Here is a 15,428-nt window from a genome sequence, read left to right as displayed (position 1 = left end):
ATCGAAAACGTCGCATTATGGGAGAAAATATGAAGAACACTTTCATCTTACAAAACTTTCGTCAAACTTAGTTTCAAGCGTTTGATTCTTTTTTTTTGGTATTTTTCATGGTACGTAATGTTTAAATTAAAAAAACTGGAAGACGGGGGTGATATCTTGTGTTCGAAAAGATTAGGTAACTAATCTTGAATCCTCATACTTCTAAGTAGTAAAAACAATTGAATATCAAAACTTAAGACTTTAAAATAATAGGTAGGTATACAGGGTGTCCAAAAACTAGTAAATCAAACGTCATACCACGATAGAGTAGATCAAATATTGAATGACACCAACATTAGTTGAGCGAAAATGTACCGTTTCTGAAAAAAACCTAACCTAAAGTTGCTGATTTTCAATCACAAGGCCAATTTGTGGAAGGACAGCGTTTTGTTCCCATATTATCACCCCTAATTTTGAATTTTCATAAGGAGATAGGTGATCTAATAACTCAATTTGGGTTATTAGTTTACTGGTGACACGACACATCTGTATATCTTCTAAAAAGAGTTGTAATCAGCCAAAGTACCCAATTTTTAAAAATTCACAGATACTTTTCAATTTTTCAACATCAAATTAATCGAAAACGTCGCATTATGAGAGAAAATATGAAGAACACTTTCATCTTACAAAACTTTCGTCAAACTTAGTTTCAAGCGTTTGATTCTTTTTTTTGGTATTTTTCATGGTACGTAATATAAGAAATGGATCACGCCTTCACAGTAAGGCAGGTAAATAATAAACGAATTAATTCAGATGCATAACATCCGCAGATAATTAAATCAACGAATGTTACGATCTAAATCGAACTAACAAACTACCATCGCTCGAAGTATTACCAGAATTTTCATTTCGTCGACAAAGAGTAGATGCTGACTGATCGTAACATTCGTTGATTTAATTATCTGCGGATGTTATGCATCTGAATTAATTCATTTATTATGGTACGTAATGTTTAAATTAAAAAAACTGGAAGACGGGGGGTGATATCTTGTGTTCGAAAAGATTAGGTAACTAATCTTAAATCCTCATACTTCTAAGTAGTAAAAACAATTGAATATCAAAACTTAAGACTTTAAAATAATAGGTAGGTATACAGGGTGTCCAAAAACTAGTAAATCAAACGTCATACCACGATAGAGTAGATCAAATATTGATTGGCACCAACATTAGTTGAGCGAAAATGTACCGTTTCTGAAAAAAACCTAACCTAAAGTTGCTGATTTTCAATCACAAGGCCAATTTGTGGAAGGACAGCGTTTTTTTCCCATATTATCACCCCTATAGAGGGGGTTTATCTTGAGTAATGAAAATCATGTAAAAAAAACAATTGTTTTAATTTAGATTTACTTAGGTTATCGATCAACTACTTGAAATAATTTCAATTAGGGGAGATAAAACAATAAACCTAGTTTAGTTTAGTTTATTGACCAAAATTCCTAAAAAATTTACAATAAATGAAGGACCCAAAGGAGGCATAAATGCCATCTTAGTTCAATATAATTTAAAATCGATATCCTTCTTCATAAACTGGCCCTGTGATCAAGAAAAATATTTCGAAAATCGACAACTTTAGGTATTTTAATAAAATTCTGATTATTTTGGTAACGGTGCATTTTCGTTGAACTAATGTTGGTGTCATTCGATAATATTTGGTCTACTCTATCGTGGTGTGACGTTTGATTCACTAGATAGATAGATATATAGATAACTTTATTTTCACATCACTGCAGCTCAACAAAGATACAAGTGAAAAGAAAATACGTCACATTCAAAATTTGAACTAATCTAAAAACACAATATATAGGTAACAAACATATTCATCTCAATCTGTAACATGCTGAACAAAATTCTTCAATGCTATATGGTTCTATTCTCAAAATTAAGGACAATATGGTTTTTTAAAAGACTACAAAATTTCTCTCTTTCCTGATATTCGTTGGAAGGCAGTTAAAAAACCTTATTGAGCAATAAAATGCAGTTTTTTAGGTCATAGGTAACCTATGACTTGGATAGAGTACAGAGTTTATTCTCCTAGTTTTGTTGTCGTTTCTATATTTAACGAATAGTTTTTGGACACCCTGTATATTATATCATGAAAAATGATTTTGAACAGTAAACTAATCTGAAGGATACGTAATTGAACAGTTTATTCAGGTACCTATATTACTCGTAAGCTTAACATCTTCATTATCGATTTCTCTGAAGGAACCCTTTTGCCCTTCATAAATTCAAACAATATTGTTCCATAACTCATTTCTTTTGAAAAGCATGTCTTTTCAGACTTAACGTTTTATTATTTTTCTGAATTCTATTTCTTATCGATATTCATAATTACACCACATCCCTTTTGAAAATGGTCATTCTCCGAAGGGTTTGAATCCCTTTACCGCCGTTAATCGGAACTATTACCTACCTACCCATTTTCTAAGAAATTTCAATGAACGGATTATGCAGATAAAAGAGTCTTAATTCATTTCCCAATATTTCGGTCAAGAAAGTTAATATGGGTGAACTTAAACATTATTGAGGATAAATTCAGATGCATACCACCCGACGATATGAATATCGACAAGTGTTACGATCTGAATTGAGCTAGCCAATTTGCCATCGTCAAGGCCCCAAATGGAGTACGCTCCACCGAAGAAAAGCAGATGCTGACCATGGTTTCGGCCTCATTTGGCCTCATCAGAGCAACACAGCATTTTTCCACGGTGGAGAACGAAAGTTTTAAATCAGCATTTCAGTATTTTGAAAATGGTTCATTTCTCTTCTTCCACATAAGATTCGGTGAAATCCTGAATTTTACTTTCATTTAATGTGTCTTGTTTCGTTCAAAACCTTCCCGAGAGAATATAAAAAAAAAAGTTATACAGTCAATGTAGAGTAAACTTTCATTAAAATTGAGATTTTCAGAAAAAACAGTTTTTAACTCAAATATTTCTGGTCTTTTTCAATAATAAATCACAGGGAATGTTTTTCCAAAAAGTTTGTTGTCCATTTCTATTCAAGATATTCACTAAGATTCAATTCGAAGTCCTCCAACATATGAAACACAATGGATAATAGAAAAATATTCATTATTCATGAGATAATAAAATTTTTTGTCACTATTCATTTTCTTGATGAGAGAGAAAACTCATGATAATTTTCTTGAGAAATATGCTATTTACAATAGTTTTATTCCTTTTCCAGTTTTAAACTTTCGCAATTCTTGGTCATTAGAAGGCTAAGGAGTTTATTACATACTAGCTGACCCGGCAAACCTTGTTTTGCCATTTAAATTATTTCTAGGGTAGATAATAATAACTAACTCATCGTGATTGTGTGACAATGTGGCATATGAAAACCTATAAGTACTCTATGATTGCTCGATTGGTCGTAAGAAAAAGGAATGCCTTTTTTTCTGTTCTGTACAATTTTTTTTCAGAATATTTAGTTATATAAACCTTGCCCTAACAATAATAAACACAACAAATAAAGAATTGTCCAATTTGGTGCAATCGTTTGAACAATAAAGCATTTTGAAGTAAATCATAGACCCTCTTTTATTATTATATATAGACTAGCTAACCCGGCAAACCTAGTTTTGCCATTTAAATTATTTCTAGGGTAAATAATAATAACTAACTCATCGTGATTGTGTGACAATGTGGCATATGAAAACCTATAAGTACTCTATGATTGCTCGATTGGTCGTAAGAAAAAGGAATGCCTTTTTTTCTGTACTCTACAATTTTTTTTGGGAATAATTTGTTATACAGGGTGTCCCGTAAAGACCACGTCAAACGAAAACGAAAAGTAGATCAGAATGTGCTCTAACTGATGTGAAAAAATCGTTCATATGAAAGTTTCACAGTTTTCGAGATATTTGATGTTTTATGAAAATGTCGAATTTTTTCACTTAAAATGCTTTCTCTCTTGCGGAAGCTACAATTAAATACTTTTCGAATCAGTTTTTTTTCCGTAAATTTTGTTGAATGATTACCTCAATTCATGCAATGAAAAATACCACAAAATATTATACAGGGATTCTGAAAAAAAAAATTAAAATTCATGTTCTGAAGGAAGTGTTTTTTTGTGCTGAATTCTATCTGACGTGGTATAAAAAAAAGACACTAGACCTTTTCTGCATATTACGTTGAAAAGTTGCCCATTTTGTGAGGATTCCGAAAAGGTAAAATACGGGTGATAACCTTCGTCACGAAAAAAGGTATTTGAATGTTTATCGAGAATGGAGCATTTCTGTGAAAAACTGATTTTGTCACCTTTTCCACAAATTCTTTCATTTTGCAGATTCTGCTGTAACATATTGAATGATTCGCTTGAAAAATGTCAGTTAGTCATTAAATTTCTTATAAAATGAAATTATTCTGTTTTTTTCTTTAATTGCAATGATATAATAATAATAACGCACAGGACCTTCAACATCAACAAATCTATTGTGAAGAAACTTCATAAAAATATCAATAATAAAAATTCAGGATTCTTATGAGAGCAAATGCTCAAAATGACCACCCCCTTCGCTAATACATGCCCATCATCTATTGAGAAATACCTTTTTTAAAACCATACAAACTTCTCACCGCTATTTTGGCTGCTGAAATACGAATGCGGTGTGCTTCATCTCTTATGGGATTCGAATAAATTTCCTTTTTTCAAAAAACCCCAGTAAAAAATTCCAGAGGATTTAAGTCTGGTGAATCATTGAATCGCATCACATCATATCGATGTTCGAGAGTTCTTTAGGCAAAGAAAAAGAAATAATAAAACTCATTCAGTGAATTAGCATCTTAATAACATTTTGTTGATTTGTTGATTGAATATTTTCAGCAGGAAGTGCAAAATTAAAGTATTTATGGAAAAGGTGAGAAAAGCAGTTTTTCATAGAAATGTTCCATTCTCGATAAACATTCAAATATCTTTTTTCGTGACGAAGGTTATCACCTGTATTTTACCTTTTCGGAATCCTCACAGAATAGGCAACATTTCAACGTAATATGCAGAAAAGGTCTAGTGTCTTTTTTTTATACCACGTCAGATAGAATTCAGCACAAAAAAACACTTCGTTCAGAACATGAATTTCAATTTTTTTTTCTAGAATCCCTGTATAATATTTCGTGGTATTTTTCATTGCATGAATTGGAGTAATCATTCAACAAAATTTACGGAAAAAAACTGATACGAAAAGTATTTAATTGTAGCTTCCGCAAGAGAGAAAGCAGTTTAAGTGAAAAAATTCAACATTTTCATAAAACATCAAATATCTCGAAAACTGTGAGACTTTCATATGAACGATTTTTTCACATCAGGTTGAGTACATTCTGATCTACTTTCCGTTTTAGATTGACGTGGTCTTTACGGGACACCCTGTATAAACCTTGCCCTTACAATAATAAACACAACAAATAAAGCATTTTGAAGTAAACCATAGATCCTCTTTTATTAATATATAGATTATCTTTTAGTCTATGTTTTTTTTTCATTCACTGCTAATTTAGGCTTTTTTCAATCGTTCATTCCGGGGAAATTCTGCTCAATAAAACTGAGGAAATATATTATAAAGTCTGTTTATTAAAATATAGTATATTTTTACATAACATCATAAATATAATTATAATTTTTCAGATTTACAATACATTACTCATAAAATAACAAAAAACAATTTTAGTCGATCCTTTTCGCTAATATGTACAAATTTATTATTCTATAGTTCAATTTATACACCTTAAACTATATCACCTCTTTTATAAAATAAAAGATAAGGAACTCTGTCTCCATGCGGTTTCAAAACACTTTCCACTGACACTGATCTCACTTTTGCATCGTCAAACCTCAACCAAGTACGATGTCCAGAATGGAACGCGTCCGCCACATAGTGTCCCTTGCTGGCCTCTTTACCTTCATGGTAAACGACAGCGAAAAGCTTGTATTGTTTCTCTGAAGAACTGCTAGGTTTTCCCGACAGGATCTTGGAATCAACCTGGCGGTCGATGGGGAACTCCACCTTCTTCATAATCTTCGTGCATCCGTTCCCATTGTAACGGAAATATTGCAGATGGAGGACAAGAACAGCCGGCAGTTTCTCGATCAGCACCTGCTGCCACGCTTCCACCTTTTGATTCGTCTTGGCCGAAGTTATTCCTTCAAGTTGATTCTTTATCGTCAGCTGTTCCAGGGCTTCCGTGATGGTTTTGGCCGTCCTGATGTTCAGCTGAAGAGTCAGGAACGGCTGTATGTTTTCTGTGGATTCATCTCCCGTTTTGTGGATCTTTGAGCACAAGAGTCCGGCGAATATGTCGCTGATTGGAGTTTTGTCGAATTGAACCTTTCTCGTGATGTTACGCTTGTTCTTTGGTCCCATTTGTTTCCAGTCTTCGGAGTCGTGATTCATTTCTATTTTGTTCTCAGTTTTGCAGGATTCGATTATCTGAAAGGACAAAAAAAGTTGTGAGATACGACAAGCAATAATATTTTGAATGTAATAATGTGAACTTATGCCAAACACCACGTACATTCGAATAATAAAAGAAGAGAAGGAAATACTTGACTAAGTTTCACAATTTTAATTGAACTATTTGTTGCCATTAAAAAATATTGATCTTAAATTCTTCTTATTGGTACATATAACATCATTTTCATTTTCAAAATTCAATTCAGCATTCATTTAAACTGCAATTTAATTGTGAGGAGTTTTAAAAGACTATAGTTGAGTTCACTTTGGAGGTAGAGGAAGTTTGTATTTCTTAAATATTCAGATTAAAAGAGTGAATGAATCGATGTCGATACAAGAGGATGTATTGATATCTAGTTAGCATAGACCAGTTCCATGCATAAAAAATTATTGCGTTACCATAGCAACGAACAAAATAACTCATCAGAAGTGTCAGTGTGAAGTTTGAAGTCAAAAAAGTAAACCAGAGTTACGCAATAAATCAAAAGAAAGAAGATGTCCACCGAAATTGTGAAAATCGAAAAATTTGAGTATCGAGCCATCGTCAAGTACGTGTATTTAAAATGGTTACGGGGTAAGCAGATTTACGAAGATATGCTTAATATCCTTGATGATCAATATCCTCCGTATGCGACCGTGAAAAATTGGACTGCAAGCTTCAAAAGAGGTAAATTTTCCATTGAAGATGATGACCGATCGGGAAAAACAGTTTATGTGTGAGTCTCCGAGAATATCGATGCAGTTCATGACATGATTTTATCAGACCGTCGAATTAGGCTAAAACGGATATCTGAAGCACTGAATATTTCATGCGAACGCGTTCATCATATAGTTTACGTCAATTTGGACGTGAGAAAAATTGCTGCAAAATGGATCCCCAAATGTTTGAATGTTGACCTAAAGCGTGCGAGGGTAAAAGCATCGCGTTCGATCTGTGCTCGATTTGAAAACGATGTAGACCTAATTGTTACTATGGATGAGATTTGGGTACATTTCTACGATCCAGAAACGAAGCAAAAATCGATGAAATGGCAAAACTCTGGTTCTTCAAGACCCAAAATCGTCCAAAAATCGGCAAGAAAAGTTCTTGTTTCAGTTTTTTGGGATTGGCATGGAGTAACCATGATTGATTTTTTGGATAAGGGTAGAACTATAACCGGAGATTACTATTAGACATTTCTGACCATTCTACGGGAAAAAATTGAGGAGAAAAAACCCGGAAAGCTATCCAAAGGTGTTTTGTTTTTGCAGGACAACGCCCCTGCACACAAATCTAATGTTGCCATGAAAAAAATCCGTGATCAAGAGTTTGAATTACTAGAACACCCCCTTTATTCACCAGATTTGGCTCCATCCGACTATAATCTCTTTCCTCAACAGAAAGAACGTTTAAAAGGTCGTAAATTTTCTTTCAACGAGGAGGTTATAAAAGCTGTGGAGTTCTGGTTTTGAGAGCAAGAAGAAACATCTTTTTGAAAGGTCTAGAGACGTTGCAGGTTTTTTGTAATAAATGCATATCCAATTAAGAGGAGAGTATGTTGATTAATAAAATATTTTGACATTGAAATTTTGTTTCGTTCTATAGTAGACTAAGAATTTTTCAATATATCCTCGTATGTACCAATAAGAAGAATTTAAGATGAATATTTTTCAATGGTAAAGATCTATTCTGCAGATTAAATCAACAACTGGTTTCTCTAATCTCTGTATAACTCCCAACCACTTCGTAGATTTCTATCATGTAAAAATTGTACATAAAGGTGATAAAGGTAAACGTTTAGATGTTTGAAAAATCCTAGAAATATCCTCAGCCCAAAAACAAAGTATACCAATTGTAAACGATCAATTAAATTTCCGCCTATCTCCGATTTCAACATGAGTTTAATGATATGAAACCGGAAACACGCGTATCAACAAATATCTTAATTAAAAATTGCGAAACCGAGTCAAGTGTTCTCGTTCATCATGTTTAACCAAGAGTCATGCGATTAATCAATAATTTCGACTACTTACATTCATCATTTCGTCCTTCAGTCCGTTCAGCAGTAGACCCAAAAATTCCTCAGCGTCCTCTTGACGTCCCTCGACAAGAAACGAGTCGCTTCTGGTATCATTCAGGATGGTGTAGATCGAAGAGGCTTCGATCGAGTCGCCGCAGGAGAAGTCGAAACTCCCCTGTTTCTTCTTGTTCCTTTTCGATATACGGTTTAGGTAGGAATCGGGCAGCTTCTCGAATTTATTGATGAATTTGCACCTGGAAGATTTCAAATTGATTTAGATGCTGTCAAAGCGAAGGATTGTTATAAAACTTACATGTTCTTTATGATGGGTGGTAGGCCGTGTCCATTCTCCGTCAAATTCTTCGAAAGTCCTATCAGCAGATTGCATAAAGGTGGGCAGGCCAGCAAGGCTTGTAAAATCGAATTGATGTAGCAATAATTGCTCCTATTGATTAAGCCTCTTGGTTGTAGATTAGCACTTTTTCCATCAATTTCGAAGTTCGATAGAAATTCTGGAAATAAAATGAAATGTTGAGTAACAAATATAGAAAAAGTTTATTGATATCACAACAAAAATAATTGATTCTTCAACTCAAACAACTGACTATGTGAAACCTAAAACGTTTATCTACTCAAAAAATTTAATCAAAGTCTCTTCAACAACTAACCTGCTAGTCTGTGAGTGGCTGGATCAATAGTTCTGCTTTTTTCAACAGTGTCCAACGATTTAAATTTCTCATCACTGCGTTCAGTCACTAACTCTCCATTTGTCGTGGGTTCCTCTTTCTTGAAGAGACTCGTCCATGATTTCTTCGCCCATACGTTTACAGGTTCATTAACATCTGATTTGACTCCATTTTTTTTCACATCACACGTCTGGACCTTCACAGGCTTATTCTTCATTTCTTCAGTCTTGTTCGAGGATAGTAGGTTAGGTAAGCAGATTCTGAACCACTTCAATGGCGAATGAAGAGTAATCCGACAAAGTATGATTCGGAGTACTTGAACATTATGTGGTTGGATTATGAAATGTTATACTGGTGTGTTATTAGATTGATTGATGAATATTTTTCAGAGTTAGATGAAAAAATCGTTGTTTAATTAAGGGTGGTGTCTCTGTGTGCGTGAAAGGAAGAAGCTATAAATCTGGTCCATGATTTCGTATAATAGATAAAATTGGAAATGTTTCTTTGTTCCTTTGACAGAGGTTTTTTTTTTTCTCATCTGTGGAGATGTTCCGAGAAAAACGTTTGGGTCTTTTATTGTTTAAATAAGGGTGTCTTTGCATGCCGGAAAAAAAAAAAATAAAGATCGGCAATAATTCAGTATAATAGATGAGATTCCTTTGACAGGGTTTTTTTTTCTTATCTATGAGGATGTTTCGAGAAAACTATCAGTTTGGGTCTTTTATCATAAAATGACAATTATCTGAATTAATGGTCACTCTTTTACTCCCCAATATACCTGTGGATTCTAACCGTAATAAAAATGTAAATTTTACCTATTCGAAATAGTTTTGGTGCTATAGGTATTCGAAGATGTCAGTCTGCATTCCGCCTCATGTGATAAGAATGACAGGTTTACTCATTCCCTTTGTCCCAAAATTGGTACATTATGACCGCTAATGGGGGCTGAAGGTTTATTGTGTTTAATGACAAAGGGCGGAGCTATCCCTCAATTCTTCTCGATACACCTGTCGAGTGGCGTTTCTCACCGTAATAAATAAAAGATTTAATTGGTCTTCAGTTCAGATTCGTTTGATGCAGATCTTTTATAACGAAAACAGTCTGGTTATTTTTTTGAATGGTAAGAAGGGCCATGATGGTGGGGAAAAAGGGTCGAGAAGAATATAAAAAGAATAGAACTGCCATTCCAACATCAGTCTTCAATTCTCAGTTGCTCTGACTTTGATGAAAAAAGAAATATCACAGAGTTTGTTGCAGTCCATAGAGTAATAAGGAATTGTTTTTCTTCAGTGAATTTTTGTGACGAATCTCATTTTCCAATGTAAGTATTCAAACTTTGTAGCGATGGAAATATTCTTAAATATTTGAAATTTATTTCAGCATAAAATAAAAAAAAACAATAAAAATTATAACAATGGATCTGACAAAAATTAACCAGTGTGGTTCACTTTCACAGCACCAGAAACCAATTGCATCACTTAAGGATTTGATAGTGGGTGAAGTCCATCGAATAATTGATGCAAAATTACTGAAGACTAGATTCGGGGAATCTATTCTCTTGGAGTTGGAAGAAAAGTGTATATTTCTACCGAAACGAGCAAACGACCATCTGAAGCAAGTCATAAAGGAATTCAGTGGAGCTGGGTTTGGAATCAAATTCCTTGGGGTGAAGGAAATACCGAAATATAAACCAGTTCAACTCTTTGAGATTGTCCAATTGTGAAGATGGAGGTATGTAATATTGATTTATTCCATAATGCAATGAATCTTCTGTTTCACGAAAATGACATCATGATTAGAAAAAAATGGATCAATTTGATTAACAAACATATTCGTTTATTAAAAAATTTAATGAAAAATACTCATCACGGACAAAAATTCAGCATTCAATCTGCCATTTGCCATTTGAAAAGATTCAAAATTCAACTAAAATCCTTTGATGCGCATAGAGGTGAGGGAATACGAAGTGTAAGAAGTAATCGGGTGAAATGGGAGGATGTTCAATCAGCATTTGAATCAAGAATAAGAACTGGGGTTATAATCAATTTAAAGCATACGGTCGTTGAAGAATTTTTCGATGATGCATTTCATCTTTTCAAACATAGAATTAGAAATGCAATAAGCAGTATTGGAATTGTTAAAGTGAATTTAGTATTTTGCGGACAATTCATTAAAAAAAGTGGTGATGATGAGCTACTCGATTTCAAATATTTCCCTACACAAAATGCAACAATTGATGGGGGAACAGATTTAAACGATTGGTTTGAAAGGAATGCTTTAAACATAATCAAACAAAAACTTGAAGAATTTCAAGAGAAAGAGAGTGGTTTTGCTCTTCAATCAATTGTTTCATTAGAAGTCAATATGAATAAGGTGGAAATGGGTAATGGAGGTAGTTCATTCATCAATCTTCCTGAAAAAATTGCGGCCAAAAAAGCATGCATTAATATCAAAAACAATGATCAATGTTGTTTTTTGTGGAGTATTACTGCATGCTTACATCCAGCATCTTCCCACTCTGATAGAGTGTCATCATATCCCCACCCAAGCACTATTTTTAATTGTGATGGTATAGATTTTCCTATAAAACTTAAAGATATAGAGAGGTTTGAAATGTTGAATAATGTTTCAGTGAATGTTTTCTCACTGCAAATGGTTAAAAATGATGATTTCATTGTAGTTCCATCTCGTATCTGCAAATCCAAAATTCCACAAAGACATGCCAATTTACTTCTAATTCAGAATATATATAACCATATTGATGATGGAAAAAATGCTCCTATTGATGCCAAAATAGAATATCATTATGTGTATATTAAGAACTTGTCGAGGTTAGTGTCGAAACAACTTAGTAAGTCTAAGAAAAATAAGTTCATATGCGATCAATGTCTTAATTATTTCACTACAGAAGAAAAACTAGGGAAACATATCGAATTGTGCTCGAATCATGAGCCATGTCACATACAGTTTCCAGAAAAGTCTCATGTTAGTTTTACAAATTACAGATACAAACAGAGAAGTCCTTTTGTAATGTATTGTGACTTTGAGTCATATTTGAAACCAATCAATGATATAAATTTGAGTTGTTTAAAGTATCAAGAACACAAACCTATCAGCGCAGGTTTTTTTTTGAAAAGTTCTTATGAGGACATTGTACCGTCATATTATGAGAGCTATACTGGGGTTGATTGCATGGAATGGTTCTCGAATAAATTGTGTGAGATTGCAGATAGGTTATGCAAAATAATTAATCATGTGAAACCCATAAACTCAACTGGTTCACATAGTCGAGTTGTATGCCATATATGTGAGAAAACATTCAAAGCGGATGATAAAATAGTCATGGACCATGATCACTTTACTGGAGTGTGCCGCGGGTGGGCTCACAATAGTTGTAATCTCAATTTCAAAAAGTCTTTTATCATACCAGTAGTTTTCCATAATCTAGGTGGATATGACGCACATTTTCTTATAAAGGAGATTGCAAAACAGGGCCGCGTTTCTCTTCTACCATTAAATAAAGAAAAATATATTAGTTTTAAGAAATATGATGAAAATACTCAAATACAATTCAGGTTCATTGACAGTTTACGTTTTCTCAACAGTTCGCTAGAGAATTTAGCCTCATATCTTTCATTGAATCAGTTTATTGAATTGAAAAAACAATTTTTCGACTATAATGATGATGCATTCAAACTTTTGACTAAAAAAGGTGTGTTTCCCTATGACTATATTAGTAGTGTTGATAAATTGAATGATACATGTCTACCGTCCATTGAGAAATTCTACAACAAATTGAATTATGAAGAGATAAGTGATGAACAATATCTACACGCTCAACTAATATGGTCCACATTCAATTGTCAATCATTGAAAGATTATATGATGTTATATCTTAAAACTGATATTATGCTTTTAGCCGATGTGTTTGAACAATTCCGCAATAGCTGTATAAAAGAGTATGAATTAGATCCTATTCATTTTTACACCCTTCCGGGTTATACCTTTCAATGTATGCTTAAAACAACAAAAATCAAATTAGAAATCATTAAAGATATTGACATATTACTATTCATAGAAAACGGTATAAGAGGTGGAATAAGTCAGTGTTCAAACAGATACTCTACGGCTAATAACAAATATATGGGGCCAAAATTCGATGTTAATGAACCTGAAAAGTATTTACTCTACTTAGATGTGAATAACTTATATGGTTGGGCTATGAGTCAGTTTTTGCCATATGGGGGATTCAAGTGGACAGACACAAATATAGATATTACACAAATACCTGATGATGCTCCCGAGGGATATATTTTAGAGGTTGATTTGGAATATCCCGCCGAAATACACGACAAGCACAAAGACTTGCCATTCTGTGCGGAATCACGTATCCCACCTGGATCAAAGTTGCCTAAATTATTAACTACCCTTTATCATAAAAAAAATTATATCGTGCATTATAGGACGTTGAAACAAGCCTTGAGTCATGGACTTGTTTTGAAAAAAGTCCATAGAGTTCTTCAATTCAAACAATCTGCCTGGCTCAAAATGTATATTGACAAAAATACACATTTGAGGCAGACAGCAAAGAACAATTTTGAAAAAAATCTTTTCAAATTAATGGTTAATGCTGTGTATGGGAAAACGATTGAAAACGTCCGGAAGCATAGAGAAGTTAAATTGGTCAACAAATGGTATGGCAGATATGGTGCAATGAATTTGATTTCTAGCCCTTTCTACAAGGATAGAATGATCTTCGGAGAAAATCTAGTCGCTATTGAATTGCAAAAGCGTTTAATCACAATCGATAAACCAATATATGTAGGAATGTCTGTATTAGACATTTCAAAGGTTTGCTTGTATGAATTTCATTACGATTATTTCCAACCTAATTTCAAAGAAAGTATATTGAATTATGTAGATACTGATAGTTTAACTTATGAGGTATCAAATCAAAATCCCTATGAGTGCATAAAACGAGATTGCTACACACGCTTTGATACATCTGACTATCCTAAAGGAAATCCATATGGAATTCCTCAAGTCAATAAAAAAGTATTGGGTTTGATGAAGGATGAGAATAATGGTAAGATTATGACCGATTTCGTAGGATTAAGATCAAAAATGTACTCATTTCGTGTTGATAAAGAGGAAATAAAAAAAGTGAAAGGCATAAAGCGGAATGTGATTAAAAGCCTTTCTTTCGATGACTACTTGAAATGCTTGATTGATTCCAACACTAAATTAGTAAGACAAAGAAATATAATATCTAAATGTCATGATGTTTTTTCTATTGAGCAGGAGAAAATTGCATTGTGTAGTAGAGACGATAAAAGATACATCCTACCTAATTCACATTGTACTCTACCTTGGGGTCATTATCGAATACCATCATCATCCTAGATTCTAGAGGGTGAGAGGGGGAGAAATATAATGATGAATTATGCTGTGACAGCCATTGAGAGAACTTTCTCATACGACCCGAATTTGTCTGAGAAATTCATCAAAAAGTTTCCACAACAATATGAAGAATTTGAACAGTTTCCAATAAAGGATTGGATGCTTGTGGGACAATTCATATTGTACTTACAGGGATTGATTCCAACCTTTGACATAATCGAAGTATGGATACTGGGTCCTCATCATGATCTAATGATGGATTGGTTCCGTGGCAAATCCATATTGTGGACAAAGACAAATGAGGGCGATGATGATGATGATGATGATGATGATGAAAATCACGCAGATTTTCATTTTGAGTGGAATTTAATCAAATCTGATTCATATGTATGTACGATTAATGAAATTACTATCAAAGTTCATGTTATGGAATACACAGATATGCCAGCGAAAAATATGTCGCATTGTCATTATTTGGACACGTTCAGTAAACTGAATGATTATTTTTCAAATCATGTTGACAGAAGAGCATTGCTGTTAAAAAAATCCATATTGATTAATTCTTACTATAGTAAATGTCACTCTCATTGTGTTGAATCAATTGATTCTGAAATGTATAAAAATGTTTTAGTTTATAATCCTCCTCCTCCTAAATATTTGTCTTTTTTGAAATACTTAAGCGATCCCTCTGTGTACCCCATTTATAGATATTTATATGAAAAGTTGGAAAGGGAACCTCTAGATTTATACAAATCCTCATTTTGTTTCGATTCCGAATCTTCAGATTCGGACTCTGAAATATTTTATTTATGAAATATGTTAAATGAACCATTCAACATTGTAAATATGTGG

General features: G+C 33.4%; 2 protein-coding genes across 2 annotated transcripts; one reads left to right on the top strand and one right to left on the bottom strand.

Annotated features, from left to right (window-relative positions):
- Positions 1-5,764: 5,764 nt before the first annotated feature.
- LOC123317798 (ubiquitin carboxyl-terminal hydrolase 10-like) lies at positions 5,765-9,406 on the bottom strand. Its single transcript, XM_044904407.1, has 4 exons — positions 9,159-9,406; positions 8,804-9,002; positions 8,504-8,744; positions 5,765-6,466 (listed from the first exon to the last, which is right to left on the bottom strand). The coding sequence occupies exons 1-4, from the start codon at positions 9,391-9,393 to the stop codon at positions 5,765-5,767; spliced, it is 1,377 nt and encodes a 458-aa protein (XP_044760342.1). The 5' UTR covers positions 9,394-9,406.
- A 1,184-nt stretch (positions 9,407-10,590) lies between these two features.
- On the top strand, positions 10,591-14,579 carry LOC123317797. Its single transcript, XM_044904406.1, has 2 exons — positions 10,591-10,895; positions 11,126-14,579. The coding sequence occupies exons 1-2, from the start codon at positions 10,591-10,593 to the stop codon at positions 14,577-14,579; spliced, it is 3,759 nt and encodes a 1,252-aa protein (XP_044760341.1).
- The last annotated feature ends 849 nt before the right edge of the window (positions 14,580-15,428 follow it).

The sequence above is a fragment of the Coccinella septempunctata genome, chromosome 7 (assembly GCF_907165205.1).
Source record: "Coccinella septempunctata chromosome 7, icCocSept1.1, whole genome shotgun sequence".
Classification (NCBI taxonomy): Eukaryota; Metazoa; Arthropoda; class Insecta; order Coleoptera; family Coccinellidae; genus Coccinella; species Coccinella septempunctata.
This window is presented reverse-complemented; position numbering and strand designations above follow the sequence as displayed.